The sequence below is a fragment of the Vulpes lagopus genome, chromosome 21 (assembly GCF_018345385.1).
Source record: "Vulpes lagopus strain Blue_001 chromosome 21, ASM1834538v1, whole genome shotgun sequence".
Classification (NCBI taxonomy): Eukaryota; Metazoa; Chordata; class Mammalia; order Carnivora; family Canidae; genus Vulpes; species Vulpes lagopus.
The window spans coordinates 25,582,190-25,598,511 of NC_054844.1; the positions used below are offsets into that span (position 1 = coordinate 25,582,190).

The 16,322-nt window shown below is 37.8% G+C and overlaps 1 protein-coding gene and 1 pseudogene across 9 annotated transcripts in view; one reads left to right on the top strand and one right to left on the bottom strand.

The window, feature by feature from the left end:
* PPFIBP1 (PPFIA binding protein 1) overlaps positions 1 to 16,322 on the top strand; it is a 167,287-nt gene that overhangs the window by 103,657 nt on the left and 47,308 nt on the right. For all 9 annotated transcript variants that reach the window (XM_041736506.1, XM_041736509.1, XM_041736508.1 and 6 more), the window contains 2 exons: positions 5,433 to 5,527; positions 9,133 to 9,338. In XM_041736506.1, the coding sequence (XP_041592440.1) occupies positions 5,464 to 5,527; positions 9,133 to 9,338 (270 nt within the window). In that variant the 5' untranslated portion in view covers positions 5,433 to 5,463. The remainder of the gene's footprint in view (positions 1 to 5,432; positions 5,528 to 9,132; positions 9,339 to 16,322) is intronic.
* Positions 2,982 to 4,336, bottom strand: LOC121480175 (annotated as a pseudogene).

A 16,322-nucleotide genomic window follows, 5' to 3' on the forward strand; every position in this document is an offset into this window, starting at 1 on the left:
GTATGTGAAAATACATTGTTTTCATAATGGCCACATAATAATATGGCACTCTACCAGCCTAGTGGAATATTTTTAAACATTCTCTCAGTAAAGAGATTTCTTCTTCTAACTGCCTTCATCTCAGTGAGTTGTATCTGTCTGTGGGCAAGAAATTAGAAGTTCTCTTTCAAACCTAAACATTTTTAGCTAAGGAAAGCTGAGAAAGCTAGGACAAATGTCCTTTTTTTTACACAAGTTTAGAACAAACTTAATAATTTTCTTAGTCTTTTTTTTTTTTCTTTTTTCACAGAGAGACTGGGCAGCTAGCCCGCCCTAAAGCATCAGTTAGCAACCCAGCAAAAAGCGTGATTTTTGGCCAACTCTTCAGCCACCACGCCCATTGCTAGAACTTTCCTTAATATTTTATCCCATTCAAATCTGCTCTAAATGGGTCCTGACCAAGCTGGAAATATACACAAAACATGCTTCTATTGGGTCGTCTTTTTTTGTCCTCTACTATAATACATAATATATGAATGTCATCCCCAGGAGATTGCTTTTCTAAGACTTCTCTCAACTTATTTTTATTGAGTCATTGAAATAGGAAACCACTAGACTGAGGACTCCTGCAAACAGAACTGATCTCTGTTTAAATTACCCAACAAATAGGGCTTTAAGTTTGGGCTATGACCTTAAACCCAAAACCCACTCCTTTGTTGTGGTAGTTGTATTTTCTGGTACTTTTTCCCCTCAGTCATTCAAAGAAGTATATTATTGGCTATTTAGAATTCAGAAATGAATTTGCTATTGTATGAGAATTATTGGATGTTGAAGGTTTAATTTTCTAAATGGTTTTGTGCCCGCTTGTGCCCAGCAGGTTTCTGGGTAAGCGAAGACTTGGAGCAAAGGGAGTTGGGTATTATGAGTCTTTTATTTTGGACCTCAAGTATCTAATTGGATTATTCATTATCCTTGTTTTATGACCTCATTATAAGTCCATGCATTTCCTACTTATATTAATCCATTTATTTAGCTCATTTGAAGACTACAATTTCATTTTTAATAACAGTCTTTATTCCTAGTTTTTAAAATTTGAGATGAAATTTACATACAGTGAAATGCATACTTCTTAAGTGTACGGTTTGATGAGTTTTGACACATGTATAAACTTGTGTAACCAACTATTTAGTCCGTTTATTGAACAGGAATTCCCTCAGGATCATTTGCCACTTCCTGCAAGTAACTGTTTTACTATTTTCTATCATTATAGATTACCTGTTCTGGATTCATATAGAAGGAATCAGTATAGTTGTTTATGTCTGGTTTCTTTTGCTTAGCATAATGTTGCATGTGTTAGTAGTACAGTCTTCTTTATTGTGGAGTAATGTTCCACTATATTTGGAATAATATTGTATTAAGTATGTAAGGATATCCAGGGAAATCTTCCTCTCAGAAATTTTTTTGGAGATATAGGAAATTCTTTTTAGAGCATAGGATTTTTCTGAAGCCTTTCCATTTAGCCTTTCTATTTTTAAAAATACTTTGACCCAGCCATGAAAGTTGACATAGTTTTATCAACACAGATGCTCATTAAATTAGACTGCCTCTAAAATAAACTCAAGCCACCGGCAAGTCAGAATTTTAATAAATCTGGAAATTTTATTTTAATATTAGTACTTTACCACTTCAATTTGCTGTTCTTATTTTCTGCATAGTCCTTTGAAGTCCATTTGGAATATATTGTCCTTGCATATATGGACTATCCTGATGAATATAACACGTGGACTTGAAAAGAATATATATTCTGTATTTGGATGTTTTCTTATATAAATCAAATTGGGTCAGGATGGTTGATGATATTGTTCAAATCTTCTGTTATTAAGGGTTTTTTTTTTCCTACCTTGTACCTACCTTTGCCATTCCAAAAGAGGATTGAAAATGATAGATGGGACAAAACAAAAAGGACAGGACCATACGCTTAAATTTAACCATATCAAAAATTACATCAAATATAGTGACTTAATTTATGTAATTCTCTTTTAATTGTGTTGGGCTTTGCCTTATATATTTGAAAGCTCTGTTATTAGTTGCCAAAATGTTTACATTTTTTATGACTTCCTGATTAACTGACTCATCATAAAATATATTTCTTTCTAGTAATACTTCTCAATTGAAAACCATTTTTCTTACAAATATAGCCACTCTTGCTTTCTTAGGCTTTCTATATTATATGGTATTTCATTTTGCATCCTTTTTCTTTATGTTTAAAGCATATCTCTATTAACAGGGTATAGTTAGGTCTTTTTTTTTTTTTTTTTAAGCTAGTCTGACAATCTCTGGCTTTTAATGGTGTTTATTCTGTTTGTTTTTAATGTAATTATTTGTAAGATTGAATTTAAATGTACCATCTTGCCATTTGATTTCTGTTTCTACCACCTGTCCATTGCTCCATTATTGCCCTCTTTTGGATCGAGGATTTTATTAGTATTCCATTTCATTAACCTAACTGATTTTTTTACTGATCTTTTTGTCATTTTGGTGGATTACATTGTATATTCTTAACTTACCACAGTCTACCATGAATTAGTATTAAAAAACATTTTTGTGTATAAGGTAAGAAACGTACCGCCTCTCCTCTTTAAGCCAATAAAATTTTGATATTTCATGATCCTTGCTACTCTCCATACAATAGGTTAGGGAGTGCCCACGGTTAAAAAGATGTATAAACATGAATCAGACTACCCTATTGAATTTGCAAACCCTTCCAAACTTTTGGCCCTCTCTTCCTGTTCATTTTTCTTCCTTAGCACCTACCACTTTTGTGATTTTAAATACAATTTTATTGACTGTTTTGCTGTCTGTCTTCCCCTTTCTGTTACATGCAGGCTGCTACGTGATAAGTATAGAGATTGAGATAAACATTTATAAACACTTATTGCAATTTAATATTCTAATTTATTATTTATTTATTTTAAACATCACAAATATGTTTTTATTTGTCACCATTAAATGTCTGAATTTTAAACAGATTCTTGGACTGGTGGTTCATATCCATCAGCTTGTTCAACTTTAGCACCGGTCTCATCCCCCGTAGCTTTTCCAGAACTACTACCTTCACCATGAAGCTCCATGAGTTTTTCCAATTCAAACTTGGGCTTCTTCAGCATTTTTACTTTTCTAACAAAAACATCATGGAGTGGATAAATAGACTGCCAAGCTTTTTCTATATCTTTTCCGATGCTGTCTGGAATCAATTTATTGACCACTTATTTCAAGTCATTTGTTTGCACCTCTCGGGTCATGATTTCCATCATCTTTTTCCGGATTTGGCGGACCTGTTGGTGCTGAGTGTAAGAGGTCTTCCGAATCTGATTATTGTGTTTTTTAGTAAAACCAACACAAAATAGACGAAGCAAATAACCATCGGTAGTCTTTACATCAACATGAGCTTCAGTCATGGTCTGCCATTTTTTGACCATGGAGCACATTTTGTCACCGGTAAGATCCATGCCATGGAAATTAGGCAGTTTTTGCCCTGCACATCCTCAGTGATTAGCTTGAATTTCCTAAATGCAACTTCATCATTCTGCAGATCAGCAAGGCTAACTTCAAAAACGCGACCCTTGAGACCATCAGATGCAATTTTGGTTCCTTGAGTTCTTGTGACTAGTGTTTTTCCAATATTTCTTATATTGAACATAGCTGGTGCTTTCACATCATACCAATCTTTCTTAGAAAATGGATCAACCACTTTCCTCTTGGCTCCCTTTTTGCCGCCTTTTGTAAGGCGCTTGTTCTTGCCGATCGCCATGGTGCTGCTGTGTCTAATATTCTAATTTATTAAATGAAGAATTGGAAATTAAAAAACAACTGGTTCTTCACCACTTTGAAAACCATGGTCTAGGTTCTCATGCTTCTATGTCATAGCATTTGAAAGGCTAACAGAGAAGAAATACATAACTACCTATCATGAAAAAGTGTTTCTGCTGTACACAAATACAATTGCTACCAAAGATGAATATTTTTCTAATTTAATGAGGTGAGAATTTTTCTAATATGAGCATTATTTTGTTTTATTAGCCATCTTTATAGCTGAGCCTGGTTTGTATCTCTTGTGTTATTTATATATTTATCATCATATCTAGAGCTCTTTGAAGTGCTACTTTTGAAATGAAAGGGAATGCAAGCCACTTAATTATATGAAATTCAGGGACTGCATGGCCTTTGGCTTAAGCCTTTATGTTCTCAGTTGTCACTGAGTTTTGAGTTTTCATCTTGAAATGTGACTATTAAATTTTCTCTGCACACCTCTCTGGACTGTGCAGGTAAATACTTGAGAATACCTAAGTTCATAACCTTTTTTATTAACTCCCTAATTTCTCAGTGACTGTAAACACTTGCCTTGAGTATTTTTGTTCTGTAGTTTTTCCACTAAAATGGTTGTGATGTTTTACAACTTCTGAAATTAAGTTCTGGGAAATCTTAGACAAAATCTCTAAAAACTACAAAATCAAAGTATTATATGGCATTTCATTAGAATGAATTTAGAGTAGAGAACTGATCCAATAAGCTGTTTATCAGAACTGTAAATATATTTATAAAAGTAAAGTGGTGAGACCTGGCTGCTTGGAAACAGTGGGCAAAGTTTTCTTTTAAACAGCATACCCTTAATTTCCCAGATATTTGCTACACCACACTATCTGCAAAGTATCTAGGGCCTTATTCTCCTTTTTGGGAAGAATTTACAGGGGTGCTTAGTCTGGTACTTGAAGCGCCTTAATTAATAGTCTTGACTTTTTCTTGTTCATAATTAAATATGAAGAATAATTTCAATACATTTTTTGATAAGTAAAAGAATGAGTAGGTTATGTCATAATTTCAGCATAAACCTATTTTTCAGATAAGATCAGATAAACAAATTTAATGTGTATTATAGTAGAAGTCAAACAGACATAGGTTAAAACCTGATATTTGCTATTTATTTGCTGGGTTTCCATGTAAAAACCAACAAACATCTTTGACATCATCTATGTAATGAAGACAAATTTATTCACTTTATTGGGTTGTTGTCATGATTAGGGATTATGAATATTTATGTAAATGTATGGAGACCACTGTAGGCAATTGTACATGGTAGCTGTTATATTATGAAATACCACTGGTTGTGTGTGTATGTGTTTAGTGTATATGCTAGTAAACTCTTTTCTTAGACAAGTCTTATGGTAAATTTTTATACAGAAAAAAAACTAAAAGCAAACTTGAAAGAAGAGAAATTGGGTGGGTGCAGGAAGAAAAAAATCTCATCTACTGAGCATTCCTAATTTAGCTCTACTACTTCAGAAAGTCTCTTTCCATATCTGACATCTAGGTGGGGTTGTAATTTAAAGTTATCACACTTGTCAGGAAGCACGTGCGATTTAAATGATATAATGGTAACATCATTGTTTTTTCAGATCTAGGTTGGAATTTACCCTTGACAACAAAATGATGAGTGATGCAAGTGACATGTTGGCTGCGGCGTTGGAGCAGATGGATGGAATTATAGCAGGTAATGTGTGTCCTCTGAAAGATGGAACCATGATATTTACTCTGTGTTCTTAGCTTTTTCATTCCAACTCTTCATAAAAGAGTTACCCTTCCACTTTCTTATTTTCATTTGTTGGCTGCTTCTAGATCCCCCATGGTTTCATCTTGGTCCCTCTTCATTAAAAAAAAAAAATATATATATATATATATATATACTTATTTATTTATTCATTCATTCATTCATGAGAGACGGGGGCCAGAGGGAGAAGCAGACTCCATGCAGGAAGCCTGATGCGGGACTCAATCCCAGGACTCCAGGATCACGCCTGGGGCCGAAGGCAGGCGCCAAACCACTCAGCCACTGAGGGATCCCACTTCTTCTCCATTTTATACCAGTATTACTCTCAAGCTTTATTTTAAAATGTCGAATTCCATTTCCACCCTAGGGTTCTGATTCAAGGATAAAAAAATTGCATCTCATGTGATTTAGGTGCAGCTAGTTTGCGGGCCACACTTTGAGGGATACTGCTGTACCCAGTAGCCACAGATGTTCTGATTTGTTCCCTTGAATTCAACATTCATGTTCCCACCAACCACTCTTACCTCTGTTTACCCTCTCAATTCTCTGCTAAGCTTTTGGTCCCTAATTGCCAATCAAATATATCTCCTTTGAAATAGCCTATATGCACATCCATGTCATCACATAAAGCTTTGAGCTCATTTTCTTTACTCAGAAGCCTCTCCTACTAGTCTTGTCTAATTTCATAACCTTCCATCCACGCAGTTTCTTAAATAGAAATTTAAGTCACTCTAGACCTTTGTCCCTCATAGTCCTGCTTAATCAAGTTCTATCACTTTTACGTCCCTTTAAATTCTACCATTCCCTCTTATCCCCTCTAAAATCTGTCCTTAACCTCTGCCTCGCTTTGTTCCAGTAACCCTCTCCCTTGGTGTTCTTGACAGTCTTGCTTTCCCACTCTAGTCCATCATTCTCTAGACCACCAGGATTTCCTTTCTAAAACACAGATTTGGTCGTATTACTCCCTTGTTAAGAATCTTGAGCAATTCTCTGTTATGGAAGTGGAGCAAAGAGATAGTATAGACCATGACCTCCTTTTTTCTCCTCATGACCAAAGGGACTGACCCATAGGTGAACTTTCCAGGTCCTTTTGGTTTCCCAAGGTCAGTGGCTGCCTAAGTTCTCCTAAGGTCTCATGTTATATTCTGTGTTTTGTCACAGGAGAAGTACCTTTATGTATTTGGAAACCCATAATGAAGAAAGGACTGAATGGGCTAGTGGGTGAGGTTGTCATCCACCGGATGGTCAGGGTCAAGATGCCCTTGTCCTCTACTGTTCCTCAATTCTAGCTCTCTTGGTCCCTGTTGCTTATCTCTTCTGGTCATAAATTTGGCCATTACTCTGTCTTAGTGGTTCAAAGAAGCCACAGGTGTTTTCTTTGTCAGAGGTTCTTCTGTTGAGGGATATGGCACGTCATAGTTTGGCCTCCTTTGTTACGCTTTATACCTCGAGACCAGATTTTAATTTGACCTCCTTCATAGATTAGACATCTTGCATACTGTATTTAGTTCTTGGAATATCAGTTTTGAAGAAGTTATTGGCAAAACTTACCTAGAGGAGGTGAACATGAAGGCAGAGAGTTTAACAGCCACATCTGGTGAGGAAGGAACTGGTTAAGCTTAACCTGGAAAAGTATATTCTTGCTCAGGGCATGATAGATACTTTCACACAGTCTTAGGACTATTATATGGAAAACAGATTGGACTTACTGTGTTGCAGTTTTGGAAAATATAACTAAAGCCAGATCTAGGCTTTTATTAGATGTTATAACCTTAAATTCTTGATGAAACTCTAGTCAAGAGAAGTATTTCTGGACAGTAGTTGAGGATTTACATTTTATAGACTCTGCTAGATGAGTGTATTTGTTCTTTAGCCCTGGAAGTCAGGACCAACATTAGAGTTATTCAGAAAACCAAGATTTCCTGGGTCCCACCTCACGCTGAGTCGGTTGGTAGCTTTGTAGGTTGGACCCGGGTTTATGTTCTCCTATTAATATCAGTAGTTCTCCACTTAAGGTAGGAGGGAGATATGACTGGAAATATTTGAGGAGTTTTTCTAAATACTCATCTGTCCCCTCTCCTTCACCTTGTTCTGTGATGGAGACTTAATGGAATGGAAGGTGACTGTGGACACATCTGTTTTTGTTTTTGTTTTTAAAGATTTTATTTATTTACTCATGAGAGACACAGAGAGAGGCAGAGACGCAGGCAGAAGGAGGAAAAGCAGGCTCCATGCAGGGAACCCATTGAGGGTCTCTATCCCGGGACTCCGGGATCAGGCCCTGAGCAGAAGGCAGACGCTCAACCACTGAGCCTCTCAGGGGTCCCCACATCTGTTTTTAATAGTATTATCAGGTGATCCTAATGCTTAAAATTTCTGGAATAGGACATTATAGGCTGTTTTGTTTTTAATGTTCTTCTGTTCCACCCTTTCCCTTACATAGCCTCCTCAATTTATATTTTTCTGGATTGTCCTCTCAGCCTTACATGGTTCCTGAGGGGATTGATTCAGAGCATTATGTGAAGCATTTAGCATTGGGCATAGCATATTAATGGTTATCATTATTATGGTTTTGCAGATTTTGGTCCAAATATTTTGGTCTAGTTTCAAGGAAGGTCAGTGGAATGGACTAACTGGAAGGAAATTCCTCTCCCGATCATTGGAATTGATCAAGCTGTATGGCCAACCAATTTACACATTGGCTTGCAGTTTTCTTCCAGTTATAAGACCCTCAGAATAATGAGGTGGTAGCCTCGATATCATAATTATTGGCACCTAAATATAAAGTCAGTATGTATAACCAATAGTATGTATATATGACCAGAAAATAAAAATCAAAATGATGAAGAGGTATACATGAGTGCTATCCGAATGGGCTATAGATTAGTTATGTGGATTTAAGTTGTAGAATGCTTTCCCTTGTAAGTAGTAGGGGAAAAATGGCTGTAAAACTGTTTTTTAAAGTTAATATTAGCAAGAACATTTGGTGCTAGACGGCAAACAAAATAAAGGGAGAGAATGTTTATATACATGTATACATATAATTCATCGAACTTCTTCAGAGATTAAATTCTGGTAAATTAACTGGGAGTTGGTCCTGTTACCCTTATGCTGAACAAATTTCCACCTCAACCTGAAACTTCTTTGCAGGGAATTTTGAGACTTTATGCTACCTAAATGTTTATTTTTGAGAATACTTGGTTCTGTCCAAACTGACCTGTTCCCTTCTTAGCCCTTATTTCCATGAGGCCAGCACATCCTTCACCAAAGCTCCTTCATTATATTCTTGTCGTACTACACAATTGGTCTGTTAGCTATTTGACAATTGATACTTACCATCAATTATATGGCTTTTATTTTTGCTCCAAATAACTATGACTTGGAGAGATTTCTATGATTGAAATATTTTCTTTTCCTTGTTGCTTGTTTTGAGTATTCCCAAATGAATACCTGGGAATGGTGACTGAACTTGCCACCCTCAACTTTGGTATATTATCTAATATAAATCCTGTTGTGCTCTCTGTGATTTCTATTTTTTTTAAACCTAGGTTCTAAGGCCCTGGAATATTCCAATGGGATTTTTGATTGCCAGTCTCCCACCTCCCCATTCATGGGAAGCCTGCGAGCTCTGCACCTTGTAGAAGACCTGCGTGGGTTGTTAGAGATGATGGACACAGAGGAGAAGGAAGGTTTGAGATGCCAGATCCCAGATTCAACAGCAGAAACAGTCATCGAATGGCTTCAGAGTCAAATGGTAGATGCCTGCATGTTATAAATCCCATGCTTTGAATCTTTGGTTGCTTGTTCCAAAATTTAGAGCATAGAATAGCTGATTAGCTCAAGGGAAAAAAAGTACAGGGCAGCAGGTTTGCCTTGATTTTTATCCCTCAGTGGATCCCAATTCTTGTGAAGGAAAATTTTTTTTAAAGTGCTGGTGGTATACATTTCATGGGTTCCAGCACATCACCTGTTTGTGCCTATAAAAGTGGACTAGCTTTAAAATTTTGCTCGGATGACCTGCTGTGATCCAAAAGCAAATAATCTTGTAAGGGAAAGAACCATGCATGTAATATGCTTTCTCAGTACCATTGGGAAGTTTACTGTAAAAGGACCCAATAACAATTCAAATAGGAAGTACAGTGAATAGATGCTTCCAAAAGCAGTGGAGGTGTACAGCATATTTGATATGAAGTGCCATCTAGTGGTTCGTGGTGATCATTCCAGTTCTAGTGTGCAAGTTAAATTGTAGAATTGGGCTTTAAATGTTCTTATTCATTGAACAATGGGGCCTCTTTCTAGGCATCCTTCTCAAAAATGGATGGTATGGCAGATCTTCCTTTTGCCTGAACACAATGGTAAATACCATGGGTTTAATATGTGTTGAACAAATAAAATCTAAAGAATACCACTAAAAACATTCAAAGGAGAAGATAGAAAAAGTGATTGTTTTGTAAGTCATGCCACTGAACAATAGACTTAAAAATGGTAAAAATGATCAAATTTGTGTGTGTCTTTCACACACAAATGTATGTGTATGTGTGTGTCTTTGGTTTTTTCACAACCAAAAGTAAGAATGTTCGTAGTGTGATAAGATTGGTCAGATTGTATCTTGGCATTAACAAATGCAGGTGCTGGAGATAGCTGACCTAACTTTTGATTTTTGGTGCTGGCTCTTAGAAGCTTGTATGATTCAAGGGAAAAATTTTAAGCTGTTTGTCTTAGTTTCCTCATCTGTAAAATGGGGATGATAGTTGTGCCACACAGAATTGTAAGTCCCGTGAGCGGTTTTATGAGCGCTTGTCAGTGAGCCTGGTGAATGAGGAGTCAAAAAGGTAATACTGAAGAGTAGATGGTAGAGAGTGGATAGAAAACCATGGGATCCCTTTGCAAAGAGGGAAAGAGAATGTTGGCTCCAGTTACACATTACTCATACATAGTTCACTTTTTTGACAAGAGTACAGGTGTTTTTCAGACTGTGGAGAAGCTTCCACAGTATTTTAGAAAGACATATTACTAGTTGCATAATTAAGATTTTGTTTAATCTATGTTTAATGATAGCCAATTTGGGAGTCCATGTTGCAGTTCTAATTATTATTTTGCCTGGGCCAGGGAGAGCCCCTGGTTTCCTGTAGGATGCCACTTAATCCTTCCTGACTAATTTCTGCTGCCCATTTTATTGTTTCATAGGATCAGAAGCTGGAAGAGAAAAAAAAAAGTCACACTAGTAGTTTGTTACTAGTGAAGGAATATTAAATCTAAAAGAATCAGTTTGTTTTAATAAGGTAGCTATAACTGTTAGCCTTCTAAACACGAGCAAACTTAAGACTTAAGTTCATTTCCTGTGGTAAAAAAAAATCTATTAAATATCTCATATTTGTTCAATTACTGAGGTGGAATTCTTTGTTTTCATTGTGAAATGTTATCATGTTAATACAGATATTAATGATGGGGAATTACATGCTTTATCAAGCTCCAAGTTTAAGAGAGCAAATAGAAAAATATGTTGAATTGTTTGAGCCAAGCAAGCAGTTTCTGTTTACTTTAGGTCTAACTCAGTGAGTTGCCTAGAACATTCATACAGTGCTTTTCCCGGTAGATGAAGTTGAGGATCACGACCTTGACCGGGTCATGAAACCTCACAAGTGTCTGATTATTTGGAGGTTTTAATCTGAGGCATTTCTCAAAATCAGCAGAAATCACAAAAAAATAGTTTTCGACAAAGTGAGTACAAATGTGACGATGTAAGTCCACTTGACAAGTAAAGTGAAGTGTGCTTCACTGGCTTCTGACCTGACAAATCACCATATAATGCATTTCTGCCTTCTTCCTACACTTAAAAAAACTGGTAATATTAGTTGCAAGTGTATCTTTTTATTTTTATGTTTTAAAGATTTTATTTATTCATTAGAGACAGAGAGAGAGAGAGAGAGAGAGAGGCAGAGACACAGGCAGAGGGAGAAGCAGGCTCCATGTAGTAAGCCTGACGTGGGACTCTATCCTGGGACTCCAGGATCACGCCCTGGGCCTAAGGCAGGCACCAAACTGCTGAGCCACCCAGGGATCGCCCGCAAGTGTATTTTTTAAAAAAGTTTTTAGAACAAGCTTCATAAAAATAAAAACACTCATAATTTAAAGAGTTCAGGTCGGGGGGGCATGTTCTCTCCAGGGCTGCTGGCTATTCTCCTAGGTCCCTGACTCTTAGCCACAGGACCCATTCCAGTCCCACCATCCTCAAACCAACCCCCCAGCACCCCACCCCACTGCTCTCTGACCAGCTTCTCTTTTCATGTGTGCCCCCAGGTAATATTTTTTCAAGCCTTGGCAAACAAGGTACACCTTAAGGTTGTATTCTGTACATGGTCACAATTATCTGAGTTATGCAGTATCTCACTGAGACATCCTAGCTGAAGTGAAAGCTGCTTTCCCCTTCTGGTACCAGGCTTCTGGTAAACTCCCATGAATAGTGTCCATAGACAGAGGACAACAAATGGATCGAGGGAGCAGAAATTGTGGGTGAAGCTAGTGCAGTGTGATAAGTGAAAGATGTACTTTTAATGAAATCCCTGGCTGCTGGTGTTTGTTAGGACTGAATGGAAAGAGATTTTGTCTGTTCCTTCATAAAACTGAATGAAGAAAGGATAAGTGGCAAGAAAAATAAGGACAGCATTTTTCCTTGCTCTCGTGTTACCCTTCTCAAAGTAGAAGATTCTCTTGCTTTGTCTGCATCCTGTCACATAGCTGGCTTTCAGTAAACACTGCATAAATGAATGAATAATGGATGAGTGTATGAGTGTTGCAAGCTCCTCAAATAGGAGTGGGGTCTTAGCTTCTAAGGCTCTTCTGTTCTTCATCCTTGTGTAACTCAGAGGGCTATGAAGTCTACCTGTGACCAGGATGATGTAGTCTCAACATGTATGCTTCTTGCCATTGCAGAAGCTTCAGGGAACATAGTGATGTGCATAAAAATAAAGTGAGGAAGGGCCAGAACCTGTCTTCCCCTCCTCAGGTAAGGTGTCTAAAAGAACCTTTCAGGAGACACTAAAGACATCTATCTAACTCACTCTGCTCTGGCCACGGATGCACAGATAAGGATATAATGGGGTGGCCACTGGATCTTGGTCATTGGTATTTTGGCACCAGATGCCCAAATACCTCCAGGGACGCTCCCTCAAGATATTTCTAACGAGACCAGCAGATGAAGCACTTGGCATCTGCTGCTCTTGGAGACATTTGAGAGGCAGTTCCATTTTGGGAGTAGTGTGTCCTAGAAGGTGGCCTAGAAGGTGGGGTGATCCTTCTCACCCCAGAGCACTTGTTTTTGTTCTAGTTGGCTGTTTTGTTAAGAAGATGCTTTCTGTTTCTGGAAAACATGCACTGAGAACATTAAAACCCAGAAGTAAAAGCTAAAGCCTGAGTGTGACCACATCTGCAATCTTGAATTGGAAAGTACAGAATATATTCAGGCTTATTCTGAGCTTTGGTCCTTGATGGACTTTCTGGCAGCATTGCATAAACTTTCATCTTTTTTTTTTTTTTTTAAGATTTTATTTATTTACTTGAGAGAATGAGTGCAAGCTAGAGAGAACACTAGCAGGGGATGGGGGGCGGACAGAGGGAGAAGCAGACTCCCCACTGAGCAGGGAGCATGACGTGGGGCTCAGTCCCAGGACCCCAGGATCAAAGCCCAAGCTGAAGGCAGATGCTTGGCTGACTGAGCCACCTAGATGCCCCTAAACGACATCTTTTCTAGGAGAGGGTCATGATTGGGCTTTTTAGGTGTAAGTATAGAGATTTCTCCCTTTGGTTTTGTTTTTGAGCAGATATGAGATTTTGGAATAAATGGAGGCTTCATGAAAAGATTGTCCTTGTTGCCCTGGTATTATATTTACTTTTTTAGAAATTTCAGAAGTTCATGAAGAAATAAAAGAAATCCTAATGTATCAAAAAAAATTTTTGGAGGGAAAAATAGATTGATTGAATCAGAGGTGTGAAAGTACATAGGAGTGCCAGCCAACCAGAAGGGATGCTCCAGTATCTCCAAATGGCAGTGATGTTGCCCTGAGATAATTATTTACAGCACAAGGATAAAGCCTCACCACCTTAATTCCATCACACTTGCTGAGAGGACTGAGAAGTGGAGTACTCCAGCCTGGTGGCTTGATTGCCAACATAGTTGATAATCACATTCTTTGATTCTTTGGACAATAGCATATGAGATTCCTTCTAGTGTTGTTGGACCCCAGTGAACTGTGACTGTGATGTTCGTGGCTTTTGAGTTTTTTTTCCATCTCCTCCTGCTGCCGTGTCTGGTAGAGTACAGGCAATAAATGTCTGCATGGAGTGCTAGAGATGTAATGTTGACTAGGATGCAGGAGCCCCTTGCATGAGATATTTCTTTTGGTAGCTGGAGATAACATTTAATTAAAAGAGCTTTAGTAGGCTGCACCTTCCTTTTTCTTTCTTGATACGAAATTTTGAAAAATGTAATCGTGAAATAAAAAACTGGACAGCAGTCTTTAAAACTAATTTTAGAAATAAGTGTATTGACTTCAGTGGATAGTATGTGTGTGTGTGTGTGGGGGGGGGGATGTGTATGTTATAACACCAGTATATTTCTTAACATTTGTTGTCCATATGAAACTGAACTGATTTTCTTTTACCCATTTTAATTTAGCTACTCACCCTTCTGATTAGGGAATGTTACATTCAAAGTGAGCTCTGTGTTACAACATAAGGAAGTATAATTGTGGCAAATCACTGCCTGTTTGTTGATTTTGGATTTAGGACAACAGAGCTCAGGAAAGAAGAATGAAGCAAAATGAAGGTTGGGGAGAGAGAGGAGACAACTGGTAGACCAATGCAAACCAACAGAACTAAGAAAATTAAAGGAAAAGCATGACACTTTAAGTAAAAATAACTGGCAAAACGTTCCCTCCTACCTTGAAGTAATAACAGTTGATACTGTGTGATGGGTACATAAGGTCTCTACTTTTATATATAAACAGATAATAACGTTTATTACATCTTAATACTTGATTGTGTATGTACTTGATAATTAAAGGAAATTAATGTAAATAGAAGAACTTCTCTATTTAGATGACAAGGGGTGAGGTTTATTGTACCTTTGACATATGTAGCATCTGTCATGTGAATTCAGGCAATTCATATTCCCAGTGTGGTTTCTGGCTAAGTTTAGGATTCTATAATTCTGTGAGGACTAGAGCGTTTTTGGACATTTTCCCCTTGTCATGCCAGGAAAATTTGGCCAACACCATGAGTTTCTTAAAGTATCACTGTTACTATCAAGCTGGATCCCTTGCCCTGCCTTTCCCTCCCTAGGGTCCCATACCCCGCCTCCACACACACTGTTAGTCGGATACTGTAGTATTAAAATCCCCAAGTTGATGCCAATCTTGACTTCAACTTTCAGTTGAAACAAATGTGGTCAATAAAGGGTCACCTCATGAGTTAAAGTAAAAAGAGTTATTTTGAACACATCTCTGGAATTTTGATTAATTTGGGCTGGTTTCAGTGCTTTGGATGTCAAATCTACTCAACAAGAGTTAATACTAAATATGTCTTTAATTATATGCTCACGACTCTTGAGAGAATCAAAAGAAGTATAAGATAGTTTTACCTTGAGGGACCATTAAGAATAAGTGACCAACACTTGTAAGATTAAGTAAGCTACCTCTGGCAGAATATGATGAAAAACTAAATTGTGAAGGACAAGACAAGACACAGAGGGAAGTCAGTATAGAGGGAGAAGAGAATATGGCACAAGGGAAGGCGGAGGAGGTGGGAACTGGCTATGAAAAACGGATCTTTAGAGACAGAGAGGAATGAGGGGTGAGTATAGAGGTGGACACAAAGCCTTGGAGCGGATGTTGGAGAGAGGAATGGAAGAAAGTTCATTAGGATGAAGACATTGAGAATGGTAAGGATAGAGGTGATAATTGTAAGTCTCAGGGAAGCAGGAAATCAAGGTCCCAAAGGTTATGTGGAATAATGAACTCTTAGAAGTAGTTAAACTTAGTTCCCCGAAGACTGGCAGGAAGAAAGAAAGGGAAGATGTCAGAGGCAATATATAACTATGCTTTGGAGAAGAGAAGCCATAAGGGAGTTCATGCAAGGTAGTCTCACTTATACTCCATTAAAAAGGCTCTGAGAACACCTCCTAAACATGATAGGAAGAGGGGAGCACAAGCTTGAAGTTGACGATGGAGTACATGCCAGGTTGTAGGGAAAGACATGAATAAAAGTCTTGCTGAGAAGCAAGAGGGCCAAGTTAAAACCAAGCAGTCATTCATCTTGCATTCACCCAATGTTTATTAAACACCTATTCTTGCTCATTCATCAGTCATTTGGTTCAGACTCCCTGTGTGTCAGATGCAAAGGCAAGCCTACTTAAAAAGAATGTATTTTGTTGGAAGAGAGGAACATGTACATAGCCAAGTCTAACCTGGTCCATTCAGGGTGAGGCCTGCTGTGGTGAGGGTTCATCTGGAATCTGTAACTGGCATATGAGTAATTCAAGGAAGACTTCACAGACCAAGCCCTGATTGAGTTGGACTTTAAGGAATGAGGAAAGGATGGGAAATACTGTCCATGCAGAAGAAATAGAATTTATGTGTGAGCGAGCATGCCATGTTTGGTGAGGTTTTGAGAGGTCTGGTAGGTAAAGCATGATAATTGGAGAAAAACTAGAGGCGTTAGCGTATTAGCTTAATGCAATTTA